Raw genomic sequence first — 19,956 nt, forward strand, 5'->3', positions numbered from 1 at the left:
TTTTTTTTTTTTTTTTTTTTTTTTTTTTTTTTTTTTAATATATATTATAAGACACCAGCTTTTCATTTTTTACAAAATACTTTTTTCAAAATGCATATGTACTTCACTTGTTTTAATTTTGTATCTCTGACATTTAAAACAGAAACTTGTCTTCAAATGGATTGGCGGGAACTATAGACGCTGGAATTCAAAATCTTACCCATCTAGAAAAGTTGTAAGTATACGTATGATCATTTTTGCCTCCAAGGCTAAAATCTCTTACTTAACAATTTCAATGAATTTTGTTATTTTCCAAATTTCAGGGACTTGTCAAATAATAGTTTGACTGGTGTAATCCCCGAATTTCTAGCTAACATGAAATCCTTGATGATCATGTAAGTTTCTTCACTTTTTTTTTTGCCGTGGTAATCCTTCGAATATTTTTTTTTTTTAAGGAATTTTCTGGCCGCGGTAATTCATGTATGAGCATTTCTACGTTTTTTTTTCTATAGAAATTTGAGCAAGAACCATCTAAATGATTCAATTCCACAAGCTCTCCGCGATAGAGAAAAGGAAGGACTGAAGTTATCGTAAGAAAAGAACTCTACCCACCTACACAATTCATTCAAAATTCCCTTGCCTTGTGCATTCAGAAAACCTATACAATCTTATCCGTTTTTGTAGTGTTGATGGACATGCTATAGCATGTCTACCTGGTTCATGTGTCTCAAAGAAGAAATTTCCGGTGTTGATTGTTGCACTAGTTGCTTCAGTGGTGGTTGTGGTCATAGTAATGGTACTGGTTTTCATTTTTGTGTTCAGAAAGAAAAAGACATCAGATCATGTGGAAGGTACCGAAAGATATAAACTCATGTCTGAATCAACTAACTTTAACAGGTATCATTATTTTGTTAACCTTTGCTCTCTACAGCAATACCCCGGTCAGTAGTTACTCCAGGGGCGAATTTTACGTCCACAAATACGTCTGAGACATCGATCGAGACGAAAAAGAGAAGGTTCAGTTATGCAGAGGTAATGCAAATGACAAACAACTTGGAAAGAGCTCTAGGTGAAGGAGGGTTTGGTGTCGTTTATCATGGTTATCTGAACGGTTCTCAGCAAGTAGCTGTTAAAGTACTTTCTGAATCATCATCACAAGGCTATAAACACTTCAAAGCAGAGGTATGAAATGATTAAATCTTCTGAAAAAACCATAAAACAAAGAAATGTGATATATTTTTAGAAACTAACATGTTACATTCTAATTACTATGCAGGTTGAACTTCTTCTGAGGGTTCACCACATAAATTTGGTAAACCTTGTTGGGTATTGTGATGAACGAGATCACTTGGCTCTCATCTATGAATACATGCCCAGTGGAGACTTAAAAGAACATTTGTCAGGTGGAACATATCATAACATCAACATTTCAATTAATTATAAACATATATATATATTAAAAAAATCATATGATGACTAATTTAAAGGATTTGAAATATAGGAAAACGAGGTGGCTCTGTTTTGAATTGGAGTACTCGATTACGAATAGCTGCCGACGCTGCACTAGGTTCGTAAAATCTTTGAGTCATGCCAGTCACTTGTTTTTCTCATTACGAAACACATTTCCTGATACGTAACGAATGTATTTTAAAAATATTTACAGGATTGGAATACTTACATATTGGATGCCAACCATCAATGGTGCACAGAGATGTCAAAAGTACGAACATATTGCTGGGCGAGCAGTTCTCAGCCAAAATTGCAGATTTTGGCCTTTCAAGATCTTTTCAACTTGGAGATGAATCCCATGTTTCGACGGTTGTTGCTGGTACTCCTGGATATCTTGACCCTGAGTAAGTATTATTAGTCCAACTTCGGATCATGAGATTTGTTGTCACATACATCTTCAATGTATCTAATTCATGTTTTTTGCCATGCTAGATATTACAGAACAGGTCGGTTGGCAGAAATGAGTGATGTCTATAGTTTTGGGATTGTATTATTGGAGATCATCACAAATCAACGTGTCATTGATCAAAGCCGTGAAAAGCCCCACATAACAGAATGGACGGCGTTTATGCTTAATAGAGGAGATATAGCTAGAATCATGGATCCTAAACTTCACGGTGATTACAACTCTCGTTCTGTTTGGAGAGCTGTTGAATTGGCTATGTTGTGTACAAACCCTTCTTCAGAGAAACGACCCACCATGTCCCAAGTTGTTATCGAACTAAAAGAGTGTCTTTCTTCTGAAAACTCGATGAAAGGTAAGAATCAAGACACAGAATCTCATGGTTCATTCGAAATGAGCATGAGCTTTGACACAAAAGCTGTGCCTAGTGCAAGGTAGTATTTGCAAAGAAGCCTTGTTTGTGTCAGTGATGTACTTGTGCTTTTGGTATGGTTTTTTTTTTTGTCCAAGAAGTGCTTCATTTTGTGATTAAAAAAATGAGAGGACGACAAATATATAATTCTTTCGATCTCATAAATCTGAATTTATTGTTCGCAATTTGCATAATACCTTCCACATGTGTAGCCGTGTAGGCTACTTCTTTATAACAAAAAGCAAAGCTTTGGCTTAAACAAAAACCAAAACCAAAACAATTAAACCAATAAAACCAAAACATCCAACCATAACTACACGTATCAGTTTATACCAATGAACCAGTAGCTTTGAATCTCTAGTTTGATTCTAAACATGTCCTGATCATAAGTGTTTCTGTGCTAAAAAGTTATTTGAAGTAAACAAAAAAAGTTGGATAAAAAAAATTAGCAAACGTAATTATTCATATGTTAATTGAATTTCCTTTGTAGAACAATTAAGCCATTAGTTCACAATCTCAGAGGTGTGACCTGTTTTACACGTTACCATGAGGCTTGACTTTTTTCTTTTGGGAGATTTACTTCAAATTAGATAATATTATCAGAACAGATATATATATATATATATATATTTTATTATTAGGATATTTCGGGTATTTTCAAAATACTCAGCGTGTCCTTGTTTTATGTCACAGGAAAAAACATAATTACAAAAATATCATTGCCACGTCAGACGCCATGTCAGAAATCGCTGACGTGTATTAAATAACTCAGCCGTATCGCGTTATAGAGTTAATGACGACTGAGTTACAGTATGTCACAGCTGATTTATGGAAAAAACATTTGAGTAAGAGCGGACGGCTGACTTAGAGCATAACTCAGCCAAGCGTTACGACTGACTTAAAGCATAACTCAGCCGTCCTTATGGCTAAATTTTCACCCGATAGTTGAGTTGTCAAAATTTTGGCTGAGTTATCACTATGACACGGCTGAAATAACATTTTTCGGCTGGCTGAGTTATGAACAACGACTGACTTATGAAATATAGTTATGGCTGAGTTATGGTTAAGCACTATAACTCAGCCGTAATAAGCTGACTTATCGGACAACTCAGCCATTTTACGGCTGACCTAGTAGCAAAAGATTAATTACTAGAATATCATTCAGTTACAGCTGACTTATTAAACGATACGGTTGAGTTATGACATTAAGCGGCTGAATTTGGCAGCCATTTCTTTGCTTTTTAATTACTGTAATAGTATTTTTTTTGCTTTCTAATTACTGTAATAGTATTTATGTTGCGGCTGAGTTATAATTTGTTTGATGGCTGATTTAATTAGGCTGATTTACATGTTCGTTTGGTGGCTGACTTGTCACATCAGACGCATCATCCATGTTAGCATTCCATGTCATCATCAGCCACAAAGCATTATAACTCAGCCGTCATATGAATCGATAAGACCTTTCGTTTTCCCGTAAATACTATAACTCAGCCGTCACATACCGGAACTCGAAAACGAGGGTGGCTTAGACGAAAACGAACAAGACATCGATGACGAAGAGAGAGAGAGAGAGCGAGAGAGGATATCGAGCGAGGACAGCGAGAGATGACGGCCAGAGAGTAGAGAAAGATAGAGTATCTCCAGCGGAATTAGGGTTCGACGACGAGAGAAAGAGAGAGTTTTTTTCCGGGTTGTGAACAGTAACCCTTTCAGTTTCCCACTCTTTTGATATAAACACTCTGGATTATGGAAAAAAAACTGTCTACTGACATGGATTATGGAAGATGATGTGTATTTTAATTTGTTTATGTGTATTTTTTTATTTTTTTAATCAAAATCAAAAAAATTAACCCAAGGGGTAAACTGTAATTACACTAAAGCACTAAACATATGAGCAATTTTTAGAAAATTTTTAGATATCAAGAATAAACCAAATTTTGGAGTTTATCTGAGTATTTTTTTTCCCCTTTTTTCTAATTAAAAGTTGAGACCTGGCTTGGTACGCTCTGCCACTTAAAATGTCCAAATGAGTATTATAAGGTCTTATGTTAGCTAGTTTTCAGATTTTGTTTGGGAATTCAAGAGAATATGGAGAATTCCCATGGGTTTTTGTTGGTGGCACTAATAGTAGCTTCTTCTATTATTGATCTTGTTCAAGCTCAAGCAGGTAACCACATTTCAACTCAAACGTTTAGTATTTTTGTATACATTTGGAAACGAGTGAAATGTCTATCTTATTAATTGGCAATGCTTGTAAAACATGGTTTATCAGTTTGGATTGCGGATTATCCCCTAATGAGCAATCTCCTTATATTGAGCTGGAAACTAGATTACAGTTCTCATCAGATTCAAGCTTCATCCAAGTTAGAAAAATCGGTAAAATTGATGCAAGTCTTGAGTCGAAGTACCCAAGATCACAAATAATGTTGAGGTACTTCTCTGATGGAGTACGAAACTGTTACAATCTTAGCGTTCATCAGGGAACCAATTATTTGATCAGGGCTACAAGTAACTACGGAAATTATGATGGTCTTAACATTTCGCCTAGATTTGATTTGTACATAGGCCCTAACTTTTGGGTAACAATAGATTTGGAGAAGCATGTAAATGATGATACATGGGAGGAGATCATTCACATCCCAAAGTGAAACTATTTGGATGTTTGTCTTATAAAGACAGGCGCATTAACGCCTGTCATATCGGTATTGGAACTAAGGTCTCTACCAAATAATACTTACATCACAGAATCAGGTTCTTTGAAGTCGATACTAAGATCATACCTAAGTGAATCAACAAAAGTTATTAGGTAATCAACTTTAAATTTATATTAAAGTTATGTTACACTAAATTTAAAGTTATGGCTAGAGCTCAAGTCCATAACCTTATTTTCTTGAATTCAGGGACATGATGCCCTTCTTAACATTAATTTCTTAGGTTACAGATGTTATATGGATGGCTCTTGGAAAGAAAGTGATAAGTTTTCAGGTTCATGATGGGTATGCTCGTTATCTATTGATATGGTGCCAACCATGGAAGCTGCTAATCTCTGCCGAAGTCTTTTTGCTCTTCATTTTGAAGTGAAAGCTTTAGTATGGCCTATGTAGTGTATGAATGGTGCTAATAACTAGGCCTGCGACTTCGGTTTCTTCGGGGTTTTCGGTTTCGGTTTTTCAGTTTTTCGGTTATTTTGGAAATTGAAAAATGTTCCGAATTGAACCGAGTAAGATTTCGGTTTGGTTCAGTTTGGAATCGGTTATTTCGATTCGAGGTTCGGTTCACAATTGAGTTGTTAAAAAAAAACTTTTTTTTCGACTGAAAAGTGATGGATCGACATCCCAACGGCCAGTTCTGAATGGTGGATGTCGTAGCATTGATCTAAAAGGCGAAAATGATGATTATAAAGATGATAAATGGAAAAGAAGAAGAAGATGATTATGGTGATAAATCGAAGAAAGAGAAGATAACGGTGATGGATTGAAGAAGATTAGAAGAAGATGATGATGAATCGAACAGAGGAGAAGATAATGGTGATGAATTGAAATAGAAGGAGAAGGAAAGAACAAGAAAAATAAGAATTATTTGTTCGCCCAGAAGAAAAAGAAGAATCGATAAAGTTAGGAAGAAGAAGGGAAGAACGACGGCTGGAGACAATATTAGGTTACAATTTTTATTAATTTGGTTAACCGTTCGGTTCCAGCGAACCGAACCGAAAATTTCGGTTAACTGACCAAAATTAAAATCATTCCGGTCGGTTATGTCAATTAATTTAAACTGAACCGATTTGCCCAAATCTCAGTTTGATTTGGTTCGGACAAATCGATTCGGTTCTAATTCCCAGGCCTACTAATAACTGTGATATAGGTTTTCTTACTGATTGTTCAAATTTGGTAAAGATGATATATTCTCCAACCAAGTGACCAATTTTTTCTGCTTACCTAGAAGAAATCTAGATAAATAGGAAAGAATTTTTAACTTCTTTTTCTTTTATTTCCTGTAGTGTTAATATAAAAACAGATAATTGGCAAGATAAATTTGTAAGAACCGCATTATGTCATATATGTAAACAATATTTCCCTAATTAGTTCATTTGAGCTAATCAATTAATTTTGTTGATAAAAAAAAAATATTGCAAATCTACATGCAATGTTGAAAAACACAATATAAATGCCACTTTCATTTAAAAAAAAAATTCTCCTGTCATAGTTGATAAGTTCTTTTAAAAAATAAACAGGACAAGTTGAATATAAAATGCTGCCCACTAAGCACTAGCAAACATACTTGTTCCTCTGTTAATTAAGTTTTTAGATGCCGAGTCGTGGCTTGGTAAGCCCTTGCCTCTTTCGCTTGACTTTTTTTTTCCTATGTAAATGCCGAATCGTGGCTTGGTAAGCTCTTTCGCTTGAAAGGTGCAAATGAGCTTTGTGAGGACATTGCTTATAAGCTAGGGTTCATAGTTTGCTTGGAAATTTAAGAGAATATGGAGAGTCCATATATGTTTTTGTTGGTGGCACTGATATTAGTTTCCTCTAATATTCACCGTGTTCAAGCTAACCGTGTTCAAGCTCAAAAAGGTACCCACACTAGCTTTATTAATGTTTAGAGTAATAGAGTATATAATTTTCATATACCGTCTAAAAAAATATGTTTATGGAGCTGGAAAATAATTGAGATGCAGAAGGGTCTATCTAAAATAATTGGTAATGGTTGTCTAAGCAGAGAATCTCTTCTATATGTTTTTTACAGGGTTCATCAGCTTAGACTGCGGGTTGTCCCCTAATGAACACTCTCCTTATACCGAGCCTGTGACTGGATTAAAGTTCTCATCAGACTCGAGCTTCATCCAGAGTGGAAAAATTGATAGAATTGATCCAAAGCTTGAATCGGGGTACCCAAAGTCAAAGACAACGTTAAGATACTTTCCAGACGGAATACGAAACTGTTACAGTCTTAGCGTGCATCAGGGAACAAATTATTTGATCAGAGTTACAAGTAACTATGGGAACTACGATGGTCTTAACATTCCTCCTAGATTTGATTTGTACATAGGCCCTAATTACTGGGTAACAATAGATTTGGCCAAGCGTGTAAACAGTGATAAATGGGAGGAGATCATTCACTTCCCAAAGTCAAACTCTTTGGATGTGTGTCTTCTTAAAACAGGTACTTCAACGCCAATCATATCTTCCTTGGAACTAAGGCCTCTACCAGATAACACTTACACCACTGAATCAAGTTCCTTGAAGTCGATACTGAGGTTCGACCTAACCGAATCAACAAAAGTCATACGGTAAGTCAATCTTTACATTGGTATTAAGTTATTTTTTAGTGATCAAGTTTTTTCAAGGTTATTAACAAAACATTGTGCATAGCGTAGGTACCCAAATGATATCTTCGATCGAATATGGGATACACATTTTGAGCCCCAATGGACGCAGATTTCCACTGTTCTTGAAGTCAACATCTCCAATAGATATTCTGTTCCCAAAGATGTTCTCATGACCGCGGCAATACCTGCAAATGCTAATGCCCCTTTTAGTTTCACCAAGAATCTTGAGTTCCCGAACGATAAACTTTACATGTACTTCCACTTCGCTGAGGTCCAAGCCTTACAGGCCAACCAGATTAGAGCGTTCACGATTTTTTGGAACAGAAAGACTATTTTTCGACCTTTGAGCCCTATGTATCTTAAGGACTACACTGTTTTCACATATACGCCATCTTCTTGTGAAGTAGGGAAATGCTTATTAGAGATTAAAAGAACTCAGACCTCAACTCTCCCACCTCTACTTAGCGCCATCGAATTTTTCGCAGCAATCAATTTTACAGAGTCTGAAACAAACGAAGATGACGGTACGTATTTGAGTGATACTTTTAAGTAATTTATGGGATGTGGTGGTTATTAATGAAATATCTAGAACATCTTACAGTATATGCTTAATCCAACTCGTCGGAAAACTTTTATGACAGTGATTGCTATGAAAAACATCAAAGCCACCTACGGATTGAGTAGAATCTCGTGGCAAGGAGATCCATGCGTCCCTCGACAATTTTTGTGGGACGGTCTAGGTTGCACCGACACGAACGTGTCTACCCCACCTAGAATCACTTCCTTGTGAGACCTCTATAACATAACTCGCCCCTTTAGACTTATTAATTAGAAAACATTGTCTAATTAACTGCATTATACTTGTTTATTTTTCTTCTTCTTTTGTTAAAACAGAAACTTGTCTTCAAGTGGGTTAACAGGAAGCATAGCACCTGGAATTCAAAATCTTACCAATCTCCAAAATCTGTAAGTATGATCATTATTAATCGAAAGAAGGAAAAATATAATTAATTATACATGTTGGTGGCTTTTTAAATTGATTTCTTACAAACTTCAGGGACTTGTCAAATAACAATTTGACAGGAAAGGTGCCTGAATTTTTAGCTAACATGAAATCGTTGTTGGTCATGTAAGTTCCAGATACCCCGACATATTTTTGTGGGTTTTCACATAGATCATGTTCACCTAATTACAAAGATTTCCCCTGTTTCAAACAGAGACTTGAGAAACAACAAACTGGATGGTTCAATTCCAAATCCTCTACGTGATAGAAGCAATACAGGACTACAGTTATTGTAAGAAGTAAATCCATACAAACAAAATTTCATTTAAGATCTCCCTTGTGGCACAAGGCTTGTGCATTTAGAATACTAAAATTTCGTTATGTTCTGTTGTTTTGTAGTGTTGATGGTAATGGTATGTGTTTATCCAGTTCATGTGTCCCAGACAAGAAATTCCCAGTGATGATTGTTGCATTAGCTTCTTCTGCGCTTCTGGTCGTTGCAGTGGTACTGATTCTCTTTTTTATGTACATAAAGAAAAAGCGGTCAAGTCTAGGTATTTGAAGACACTCATCAATTAATCAACAACCTATAAAATATAAGGTGCCATTAATATTGTTGTTCTACTAAATTTGTATCGACATATCTCTATCCCATTCGACAGGTTTGCCACCAATGCGTGTTAAATCAACTAGTATATCCGGACAATCGATTGAGACACAAAGGAGAAGGTTTACTTATTCAGAAGTTGTGGAAATGACGAAAAACTTCCAAAAAACTTTGGGTGAAGAAGGGTTTGGAATCATGTATCATGGTTATTTGAATGGTTCAGAGCAAGTAGCTGTTAAATTTCTCTCACAATCATCATCACAGGGTTATAAACACTTCAAGGCAGAGCTACAATATGCCATTGATCTTCTTTTAAAATCGCAAAAGAAAGAAGTACAATGAGTGTCTAATTCAAATCTTCCAAGCCTAAAGTCTTCTCCTCTTTTAACATATATAGTTATTTAGCATCTTTTTAAACCAATGTATTTAGTCATTGTTGGTCTGTAGGTCGAACTTCTTCTAAGAGTTCACCACGTAAATCTGGTGAGCCTTGTTGGGTATTGCGATGAAGGAGATCATTTGGCGCTCATCTACGAATGCATGTCCAATGGAGACCTAAAAGATCATTTGTCAGGTGAAAGATATATATATATAATGTATAACTCATTTGATGGCTAATTTTGATAACCTTATACAGGAAAGCATGGTCAATCTGTTTTGAAATGGAGCACTAGACTACGGATAGCTGTTGATGCTGCGCTAGGTTTGTACTAACTGAAAACAGATCGAGTGACTTGTCATTTACTCATTCATATCCACTGGGTTACTCTGGCCAGTAGTGGATATTAAGCATTCAATCTTATCGACATGTACATATATATATATATGTATATACCATCATAATATAACTAAATCGTTCATCCATATAAACTTTTTCGATAAAGTAATCATATCCATAACTTCATAATATAAACTTATAACGATGATGAATTATTTCCCACCAATTTTAACTCACTGGAATATCTGACATCATCAACTTACATGAATGAGTCTGTTGCATATATAGGATTGGAATACTTGCATTATGGATGCCGACCATTGATAGTGCATAGAGATGTCAAAAGTACCAATATACTATTAGACGATCAGTTCATGGCCAAAATTGCGGATTTTGGGCTTTCAAGATCGTTCCTACTCGGAGAAGAATCACAGGCTTCAACCGTTGTTGCTGGTACTCTTGGATATCTTGACCCCGAGTAAGTACTATTAATTCACTCCTATGATATTTATAGCATGTTGTAATGTAGATGCCTGCATTCATCTTCATCGTTTGTATTATTATATATGGATACATATAAATATTATCATCTCCTTGTTTTTCCAGATACTATAGCACATGTCGGTTGTCTGAGACAAGCGATGTATATAGTTTTGGGATTTTATTACTAGAGATAATCACAAACCAACCTGTGATTGACCATGCCCGCGAAAAGGCTCACATTACAGAATGGGTGGCATTTGTGCTTAAGGAAGGAGATATCTCTAGGATTGTTGATCCTAACCTTCATGGTGAATACAACTCCCGTTCTGTTTCGAGAGCCCTTCAATTGGCTATGATATGCGCAAACCCTTCATCAGAGAAACGACCAAACATGTCACAGGTTATAACTGAATTAAAAGAGTCTATAACTGAAAACTCGATGAAATGTATTGACAAAATGGATTCTAATAGTTCTCTGGAACTGAGCTCAAGCTTTGATACCAAGGTGGTCCCTAGTGCAAGGTAGTATTTGCATAGACACCTTGCTTCATTTGCTTGTATTGATATATTTGTGCTTGTGGTATTGTTCTTTGGTCTGGAGTGATTAGTTTTTTTTTTTTTTTTTAGACATCATAAGTTCATTACTAACCAAGAATGTACCACTCCTTTGATCTTGTATTTGATTTTTTTTTTTTTTGTATAGTATACCTTCCACTTTCATTGACTATATCATAATGAAAACAGAGCCAATAATTAAGGCTACAAAAACAAATTGTATGGATGTTTTTGTGTATGATGAAGCAAGAGGGAAAATAAATGATTCCCTTAAACACCATAAAAGAAAAGTATTGCCACGTATCATAATGACTACAACTCGTTGAGCTCAGAAACCCTCACAATGATTTCAAGTTTTAATGCAAGTAAGAGTTTTATGCTTTGGTACTAGTAGCTTTGAATCTCTTGTACACATGAACGGATCATAAGCGTTTCTGTGTTAATAAGTTATTTGAAATACACAAGTCAAGTTGGAAAAAAAATATGGTGGCCACTAAAATTCAAAAAGAAAAAATGGTGCCCACTAGCAATTAGCAAACTTTATTATTCATCTGTTAATTGAATTTCTTCTGTAGAACAAACTAAGCCATTATTTCACAATCTCAGAGGTGTGACCTGTTTTACACGTTACCATGAGGCTTGACTTTTTTTTTTTTTTTTTTTTTTTTTTTTTTTTTTTTNTTTTTTCTAATAAAAGCTGAGGCATGACTTTGTAATTAGCTAGCTCGTCCACTTAAAAATGTCCAAATGAGTCTTGTCCGCACAGTGCTTAGATAGTGTTCAGATTTTGCTTGGGAATTCACGAGAATATGGAGAGTTCCCATAGGTTTTTGTTGGTGGCACTAATAGTAGCTTCTTCTATTATTCACCTTGTTCAAGCTCAAGCAGGTAACCACATTGTAACTCAAACGTTTAGTATTTTTGTATACCTTTTTAAACAAGTGAAATATGTATGGGCCCGTATGCTTGTAAAATTGCTAAGCATAGAATCTGATAGCTCGACTATGTTCAATGAGTTTGAACTACTTACATTAACCTCTTCTATGTTTTTCAACAGGATTCATCAGTTTGGATTGCGACTTATCCCCTAATGAGCAATCTCCTTATACTGAGCTGGAAACTGGATTACAGTTCTCATCAGATTCAAGCTTCATCCAAACTGGAAAGATTGGTAAAATTGATGCAAGTCTTGAGTCGAAGTATCCAAGATCACAAATAACGTTGAGGCACTTTCCAGATGGAGTAAGAAACTGTTACAATCTTAGCGTTCATAAGGGAACAAATTATTTGATCAGGGCTACAAGTAACTACGGAAATTATGATGGTCTTAACATTTCGCCTAGATTTGATTTGTACATAGGCCCTAACTTTTGGGTAACAATAGATTTGGAAAAGCATGTAAATGGTGATACATGGGAGGAGATCATTCACATCCCAAAGTCAAACTTTTTGGATGTTTGTCTTATAAAGGCAGGCACATCAACACTTGTCATATCGGTATTGGAACTAAGGTCTCTACCAAATAATACTTACATCACATAATCAGGTTCTTTGAAGTCGATACTAAGATCATACCTAAGTGAATCAACAAAAGTTATAAGGTAAATCAACTTTGAAGATGTATTGGTTTGTCTGAAATAGTGTTTGTGTGATACAAGAAATGATACAAGATTGATGTTGTTTTATGTGAGTGAGAAGTTTCTAGAAGATCTGAAAAGGCAATATTGAAGGACGGTTGAGGATGAATTGAAGAGAAAAACTACTATTTCTTTGGTTGATTAAATTGGAGTTTTACAAGGAAAAGGAAAATAGCAAAAAGGAAAAAATCTTTTCTTATGGAATTTGGAAATCTTCTCCTATTGTGATTAGGAAATCCTGATGGGTATATAAGGAGGTGTTGGGCACGTCCTAGAGAGGCAAGAGAGCTGAGGCATAAATGTTAGAACCCTAGAGAGCTTTTTTTTTTGTGTGCGGCTTAGTTTCGCGGTTTTGTGCTTGTATTGTTCAAGTTTCTTTGTTCGTCGGTGTGACGTGTGTGTGAAGGTTGCTCAAGAGAGTTGAAGATCTGAAGTCTAGGCTCAGGGGGAGTTTAGCCCAAGGTTAGATTATCTTGTTTTGAATCTAGGCTCGGTGTGAGTTTAGTTAAGGGTAGAGATTTATCATTAAAATTTCATGTTATAGAACAAAGCGGTGAACTAAGAGGGTTGTGCTTGATTTACGCGTTTGCGAATAGGTTGTATTTGCTTTCTTATTTTAGTGGAATCGAAATCTGGACGTAGTCCCGGGGAGTAGGAAAAACCGAACCTCGTTAACAAAGATCTTGTGTTATTTACTTTCTGCACTTTATTTTTGCACCTCATCTGCATTTACAAACTTTAAATTTATTTTTACACTTTTTACTTATTCCCTTGTCTATGGCTAATGATACAAGATTGTGGTTAGCGCAGGTACCCAGATGATTTCTATGATCGAAAATGGGTTCCATACTTTGAGTCGGAATGGAAGCAAATCTCCACCACTCCAAAGTGAACAACACCATTAATGGTTTTCTTGCTCTGCAAGATGTGCTCATGACGGCCGCAGTACCTGCCAATACTAGTGCACCGTTGACTTTTACCAAGGATCTTGAGTTCCCTAAGGATGAACTTTACTTCTACTTCCACTTATCCTTGATGGGTATAGTGGATTTTTCCAAATACCTATTCACCCTGCCGACCAAGAGAAAACGACTTTCACTTGCCATTATGGTACTTTTGCCTATAAAAGGATGCCTTTCGGTTTGTTCAACGCTCCCGCGACTTTCCAAAGATGCATGACGTCCATTTTCTCAGATTTAATAGAAGAAATGGTGGAGGGTTTCATGGATGACTTTTCAGTATACGGAGCCTCCTTCTCCTCCTGTCTTTCAAACCTCTGCAAGGTGCTCAGAAGGTGTGAAGAAACCAACCTGGTGTTAAACTGGGAAAAGTGCCACTTTATGGTCCAGGAGGGGATAGTCTTAGGACACAAGATCTCAGAAAAGGGGATAGAAGTTGACAAGGCCAAGATAGAAGTGATGGTTCAACTACAACCAACTAAATCGGTGAAAGACGTCAGAAGTTTCCTAGGTCACGCAGGTTTCTACAGGAGATTTATTAAAGATTTCTCTAAGATCGCCAGGCCGTTAACGCGACTCCTCTGTAAGGAAGCAGAATTTATCGTCGATAAGGATAGTTTAGATGCCTTCAATAAGATAAAGGAAGCTTTGATGAGTGCACCAATAGTTCAAGCTCCTAATTGGGATTATCCTTTCGAGATAATGTGTGACACATCAGATTACGCAGTAGGGGCGGTACTTGGCCAAAGGATAGATTAAAAGCTCCATGTGATCTACTATGCCAGCAGAACCATGGACGATGCCCAGACAAAGTATGCAACAACTGAAAAGGAGCTCCTCACTGTAGTTTTTGCGTTTGAGAAATTCTGGAGTTACTTGATCGGATCGAAAGTGGTTGTTTACATAGATCACGCTGCCTTAAGGTACATTTACTCGGAAAAGGACACCAAACCTAGGCTCCTCAGATGGATACTTCTTCTGCAGGAATTCGACATAGAAATTCTGGATAAGAAAGGAATCGAGAACGGAGTGGCAGACCATTTGTCTAGAATGAGAATTGAGGATCCACTTCCAATAGATGACTCGATGCCCGAGGAGATGCTAATGCACATCGACTTCTTGGAAGAAATGAGCCACACAATCGGGCACACGATAGCTCACTCGATCCCTGAGTCAACAAGGTTGGTCGAATTCATGGCAATCGAGTCAGCTAGGCTACCTTAGTACTCTGACTTCGTGAACTACATGGTTTGTGGGGAAATTCCTAAGGATTATGATGCTCACAAAAAGAAGAAATTCTTCAGGGACATCAACAACTATTACTGGGATGAGCCTTACTTGTACAAAAAAGGGACAGATAGCCTGTTCAGACGATGTATCGCAGAGGAAGAAGTCCGAGGGGTACTAGAGCATTGTCATGGGTCCGACTATGGAGGTCATTTCGCTAATTTCAAAACCGTCCAAAATATACTTCAAGCTGGTCTCTGGTGGCCAACCATGTTCAGGGACACACGGCTCTTCATAACCAAGTGTGATCCATGCCAGAAAATGGGTAACATCGGTAGGAGGAATGAGATGCCTCAACAGCCGATTTTGGAAGTCGAAGTTTTCGATGTTTGGGGAATAGATTTCATGGGACCTTTCAACCCCCCCCCCCTCAATTGGAAATATGTACATCCTGGTAGCAGTCGACTATGTCTCAAAATGGGTCGAAGCAATCGCCAGTCCTACAAATGACCACGAGGTCGTTTTGAAGATGTTCAAGAACATCATTTTCCCAAGATTTGGAATCCCAAGAGTAGTAATCAGCGATGGAGGAACCCACTTCATTAATAGAGTTTTCGATGGCTTGTTGAGAAAGCATGGAGTCAAGCATATGGTCGCAACAACTTACCACCCGCAGACCAGCAGACAAGTGGAAGTAAGTAATAAACAGATCAAAGCAATATTAGCCAGAATCCTGGGAATCACAAAAAAGGATTGGGCATTTAAGCTAGATGATGCCTTATGGGCTTACAAGACAACTTACAAAACACCGATTGGGCGGACACCTTTCCAGCTTCTTTATGGAAAAAACTGTCACTTTCCGGTCGAGGTAGAATATAAAGCAATGTGGGCGACCAAGCTACTGAATTTGGACATAAATAGTTCTCAAGAAAATAGAGCAATGGATCTCCACGAACTTGATGAGATACGGTTGGAGGCCTATGATAATTCAAGGATCTACAAGGAAAGAACCAAAGCCTTTCATGACAAGAAGATCCAACACAAGGATTTGAAAGTTGGAGATAAAGTCCTTTTATTTAACTCGAAGCTCCGGCTATTCCCAGGGAAGCTCAAATCAAGATGGTCAGGACCCTCCAAAGTTAAAGAGGTCCTGCCCTATGGAGCAGTGACTTTGCTCGGGAAGGATGAGACTAAGTTTACTGTGAACGGCCAGATAGTGAAGAAATATATGGCAAATGAGAGCACAGAGGCGGTGTCGTCTCTGCATCTCGTCGATCCCGCGCCAGTCTGAGATGAATTGAAAGTCAAGCTTAGCGACTATAAACAAGCTCACTTGGGAGGAAATCCCAACGACAGAATTGTAAATATAACTTACGTTTTTAAGTCCTTTCTCTCCTCAGTGTTTTTGCCTACCTGATGACCTACGTGATACCCCCCACGATCAACCCCTCGGATGCTGGTCCGAGCAAGTCGTCCGTGCATATCACCGAGATCTCTGACGAGCAAATACCGGCACCTGCTGAAGTCGGTGACGACCCTGGCTACACATTGGCGAGTATGGAGGCCGCTACAACCTCCTTCTTCAGCAACCCATGAGGTACCAAATTCATCCATCCTTTTTAAATAACATTGCATTTTGTTTTATTTCATTTTGTGTGATTCTTGGATTCTTTTTCAGACTTTTATTTACACAGAGACTGTGTAATTTAAGTTTGGGGGAGGGTCCTAGAATGTATATAACATTGTGTTTTAGTTTCTTATTTTCTTATTTCAAAATTTTTGCATGCTAGTTTTATTCATTTGAGTCTGCATCTATGTGCATTGAAAAAACCCAAATTTTTTTGAAAAATTAAAATATTAAAAAAAAAAAGAGTGTACATGTAGTTGCATTTACATATTAGGATTGAGTCTAGTTTGCTTCATATAGGATTGTTGCATATGCATTTTAGGGGACAATGATTAAAACCACCTTGTTTAATGCCAAACCTTAGGATTGAAGCTATAGCCCTTAATCACAGTTCATTGTTGCTAGATCAATCTTTGGAAAAAAAATGAAAAATCTTTGTTTAGAACCTTGTGTCTTTTGAATGCTTCCTCCACTTGCTTGAACATTGAATCATCTCTATATTATTGGACTTAATTTAAACTTAAAATTGTCTTGCTTATGGAATTTGAATACTTGCTTATGGTAACTCTAAACTCGGGTTAGCACTCTATTCTTACCAATCTTTTCGTTTAACCCGATTTGTTTTTCCCTACCCTTGAACCCAAACCATTCTTTCAAACCTTGTTATGAATTGTTGAGTGAGGCCTTTTCATTGTGCTATAGGTTGTGAAACCTTGAGAGTATTGAGAACGACAAAGAACTGGCTCTTGATTTAGCTGAGTTAGAATCATTTGGACTAGCTAATAGAATCGGTTTTGAAAGATAGGTGGTTAGCATGTTTATTTGGGTTAGGTTTAGAAATAAAATAAAAAAGGGAAAGAAGAAGAAAAGAAGTCCCTAAAATTAGAATAAAGTAGCCCTAAGTCTCTAAGTAAAAAGCAAAAAAAAAAAAACAAAAAAAAAAAGAGAAAAAGATCTTGCTATAGACTCCTAGAAAGAAAGAAAGAAAAATATATATATTAGGAGTTTAGCAAAGAAAGAAAAAAAAAAAAAAAAAAAAAAAAAAAAAAGAGAGCTAGATGTTTAAAGTTTAGACCTTAGGGATTACAAAAAAAAAAAAGAGTTAAAAAATTAAGGTTCTGGGTAATTTAATTCTAGGGGGTTTAAATAAAAAAAAGGAGAGAAAATGAATGAGAAAAGGGTAGATTATCAAGAGTTAAACTTTGTATGCCCAAATTGTTCTCAATCTTAGATAGTTTTCACAACTGTCTAGCATTCCTTCTTTTGAGAGAAAACCACCTTACCAAAAAAGCCTTACCCTTGAAACCGATTAAGCTTGATTCACATCCCATTTGCAAGAATTCACCAAACACTTAATTGAATATGAAAGAGATGTTCTTTGGACTTGCAAATCTTTACTTTTAGTTGGAGGTTGAACTAGATCGATGCATGGTAATAAGCATAGAAAAATATTTGCAAGTATGTTGATTGATCTTAGCACCATTAAACTATCTTTAAGGACTATAGCTTGAATCCTTCGCTTAGATCCAAAAGTTATGAGTCACATTTTAGAACGGCACCCTCTTACTTCCTTGCTAGAGGACTAGCAAGATTTAAGTTTGGGGTCTGATAACTCTCTAATTTACGTGTTTTAAGTCTCCTTTTTTGTCCATATTCTGCATTGTTTATACCCTTAACTTAGCATTCTTAGGTCATTAACTGTAGGAATTCACTTTTAGGCCATTTAGGGTGTTGCATTCTTGCATTTGCATACTTTGGATGAAAATAGGTGCTTTAGAGCCTAAAATGGGGAAAACAAGGACAAATCCGAACGTGTACCCGAAGGAGCCATCGAGGAAGAACAGTCCGAACCCCAACACGATCGAGGAGGATCCGAGAGCAGGAAGAACAACCCGAAGATCTACCCGAGGATTAACCCGACCTCATCTTCGTGCACCCCATCGAGTAGACCCTCGGGCAGGACTAGGAAGCTAGGTCAAAGGGGTTTCCATATATAAACCCCTCCTCTTCTTCCTTGCAAACGAGCACGCCGCAGACCCTCAAACCACTTTTCACTTTGAGAGAACTGAGCGAGAGCTTCTGTGAGAGAACTAAGCGACTCAAAACACTTTTCACTTTTTTGTTAGGATTTTTTTATATATCTTTTTGTCATTTCCTTAGATCTCTACTTTGTACTCTTTATCCTATACTCTATCTTTTAATACAATGCAATTTTCGTTCATATATACTTTTATGTTTCTTGCAATGATTTCCGAGTAGTGTAGTAAAGTTTCTAGGGATGGGATAGATGATTTTGTGTTCTTAATCGGTTAGGATGTCTTAGTTTGATTGAATATGTTTTATAGATTCCCTTCTAGGTTGGTGTTCTTAATGCTGTCAACAAACCGAGAGGGTGAGATTAGATCTAAGGTGTTTTACCACCGAGAGGTATAGATGAAATGCTTGAATCAACCAATGCTAGAGATTTACTCACTTAGCCTAAGAGATTAGATGAGTAAGGGGTTTATTGACAATAATGAATTGGTTCTTATTGCCTGCTTGGTCATGTTTCTCCAACGAGAGTTGGGTAGGGGAGTGATCAAGGTTGATTGTTTCTATCACGAGAGTGTTTTAACAAGATATTAGAGATTCATTGTCTAGGGAATATTTGCTTGAGGCATGTAAGACATCCATATTGGTCAGGAACACTTAGGATTCGATTACCCCATCCTTAGAAGCTTTCGTATTTTAATTGCTTGCATTTTTATTCATCACTCGATCCCTTACCCGAACAGGTACACGATCACCTTCTTCGAGAAACCCCTCGAGTTGTTCATACCTTATTTGCTTACTCGATCACCCCACCCGATCTTGTACTTGAATGCTTGCATCGAGTGCTTAGGTCGTGTGGTTCTTTGTTTACATTCTTTTCTTTTATTATTTTAGGATTGTTAGACAAAACCCCATTTTTGCTTGGCTTGACTTGCATTGTTCTGATTGCATCCTTCCTGCTAGCATAAACAACAATTTGGATTGATAACACTTTGTAATACAACTGCATAGGGAATTGATACCCTGGGTGGAAAAACCTGTTATCATCCAGCCTTTTGTAGTTCATGTGTGAAGAAGAACTTAGGTAATATGTGCTTCGTCCGATCTCCCTTAATGTACCCTTCCTTGAGCTATGCGATGCAAGCGGTATTGTCTTCAAATATGATAGTCGCTTCCTTGTCATCGGCTATGCCACAATCCGACCTGATATGTTGAGTCATTGATCTCAACCACACACACACTCACAGCTGGCTTCATGCATAGCCAAAATTTCTGCATGATTAGATGATGTGGCCGTTATGGTTCGCTTCATCGAACGCCACGAAATTGTTGTACCACCATGCATAAACACATAGCCGGTTTGAGACCTTGCATTATGTGGATCGGATAGATAACCTGCATCAGCAAAACCAACTAAATCTTCTTTGTTATAGTTAGTATAAAATAAACCCAAATCCAACGTTCCTTGTAGGTAACGCAA

The 19,956-nt window shown here is 37.0% G+C and overlaps 2 protein-coding genes across 2 annotated transcripts in view; both read left to right on the forward strand.

Moving 5' to 3' along the window:
• Positions 1-2,434, forward strand: part of LOC104783833 (putative receptor-like protein kinase At3g46340) — a 6,821-nt gene extending 4,387 nt beyond the window's left edge. Inside the window, exons 4-12 of the mRNA XM_010508935.1 lie at positions 143-214; positions 303-374; positions 492-569; positions 664-830; positions 911-1,161; positions 1,256-1,382; positions 1,481-1,546; positions 1,643-1,832; positions 1,921-2,434. Coding sequence (XP_010507237.1) covers positions 143-214; positions 303-374; positions 492-569; positions 664-830; positions 911-1,161; positions 1,256-1,382; positions 1,481-1,546; positions 1,643-1,832; positions 1,921-2,329 — 1,432 coding nt within the window. The 3' untranslated portion in view covers positions 2,330-2,434. The remainder of the gene's footprint in view (positions 1-142; positions 215-302; positions 375-491; positions 570-663; positions 831-910; positions 1,162-1,255; positions 1,383-1,480; positions 1,547-1,642; positions 1,833-1,920) is intronic.
• On the forward strand, positions 6,660-11,050 carry LOC104780449 (putative receptor-like protein kinase At3g46340). Its single transcript, XM_019244300.1, has 13 exons — positions 6,660-6,874; positions 7,047-7,590; positions 7,678-8,153; positions 8,271-8,415; positions 8,524-8,595; positions 8,687-8,758; positions 8,847-8,924; positions 9,032-9,186; positions 9,295-9,536; positions 9,687-9,813; positions 9,877-9,942; positions 10,246-10,435; positions 10,564-11,050. Exons 1-13 carry the CDS (start codon positions 6,781-6,783, stop codon positions 10,964-10,966), a joined length of 2,664 nt encoding a protein of 887 aa, XP_019099845.1. The 5' UTR covers positions 6,660-6,780; the 3' UTR covers positions 10,967-11,050.

This window comes from Camelina sativa, chromosome 4, assembly GCF_000633955.1.
Source record: "Camelina sativa cultivar DH55 chromosome 4, Cs, whole genome shotgun sequence".
NCBI classification, from domain to species: Eukaryota; Viridiplantae; Streptophyta; class Magnoliopsida; order Brassicales; family Brassicaceae; genus Camelina; species Camelina sativa.

Bases quoted from the DNA above. Each gene is read 5' to 3' on its own strand.
- LOC104780449 (XM_019244300.1), top strand. From the start codon at position 6,781: ATGGAGAGTCCATATATGTTTTTGTTGGTGGCACTGATATTAGTTTCC. The intron at 6,875-7,046 runs GTACCCACACTA...TGTTTTTTACAG, and splicing joins CCGTGTTCAAGCTCAAAAAG to GGTTCATCAGCTTAGACTGC. The intron at 10,436-10,563 runs GTAAGTACTATT...TTGTTTTTCCAG, and splicing joins CTTGGATATCTTGACCCCGA to ATACTATAGCACATGTCGGT.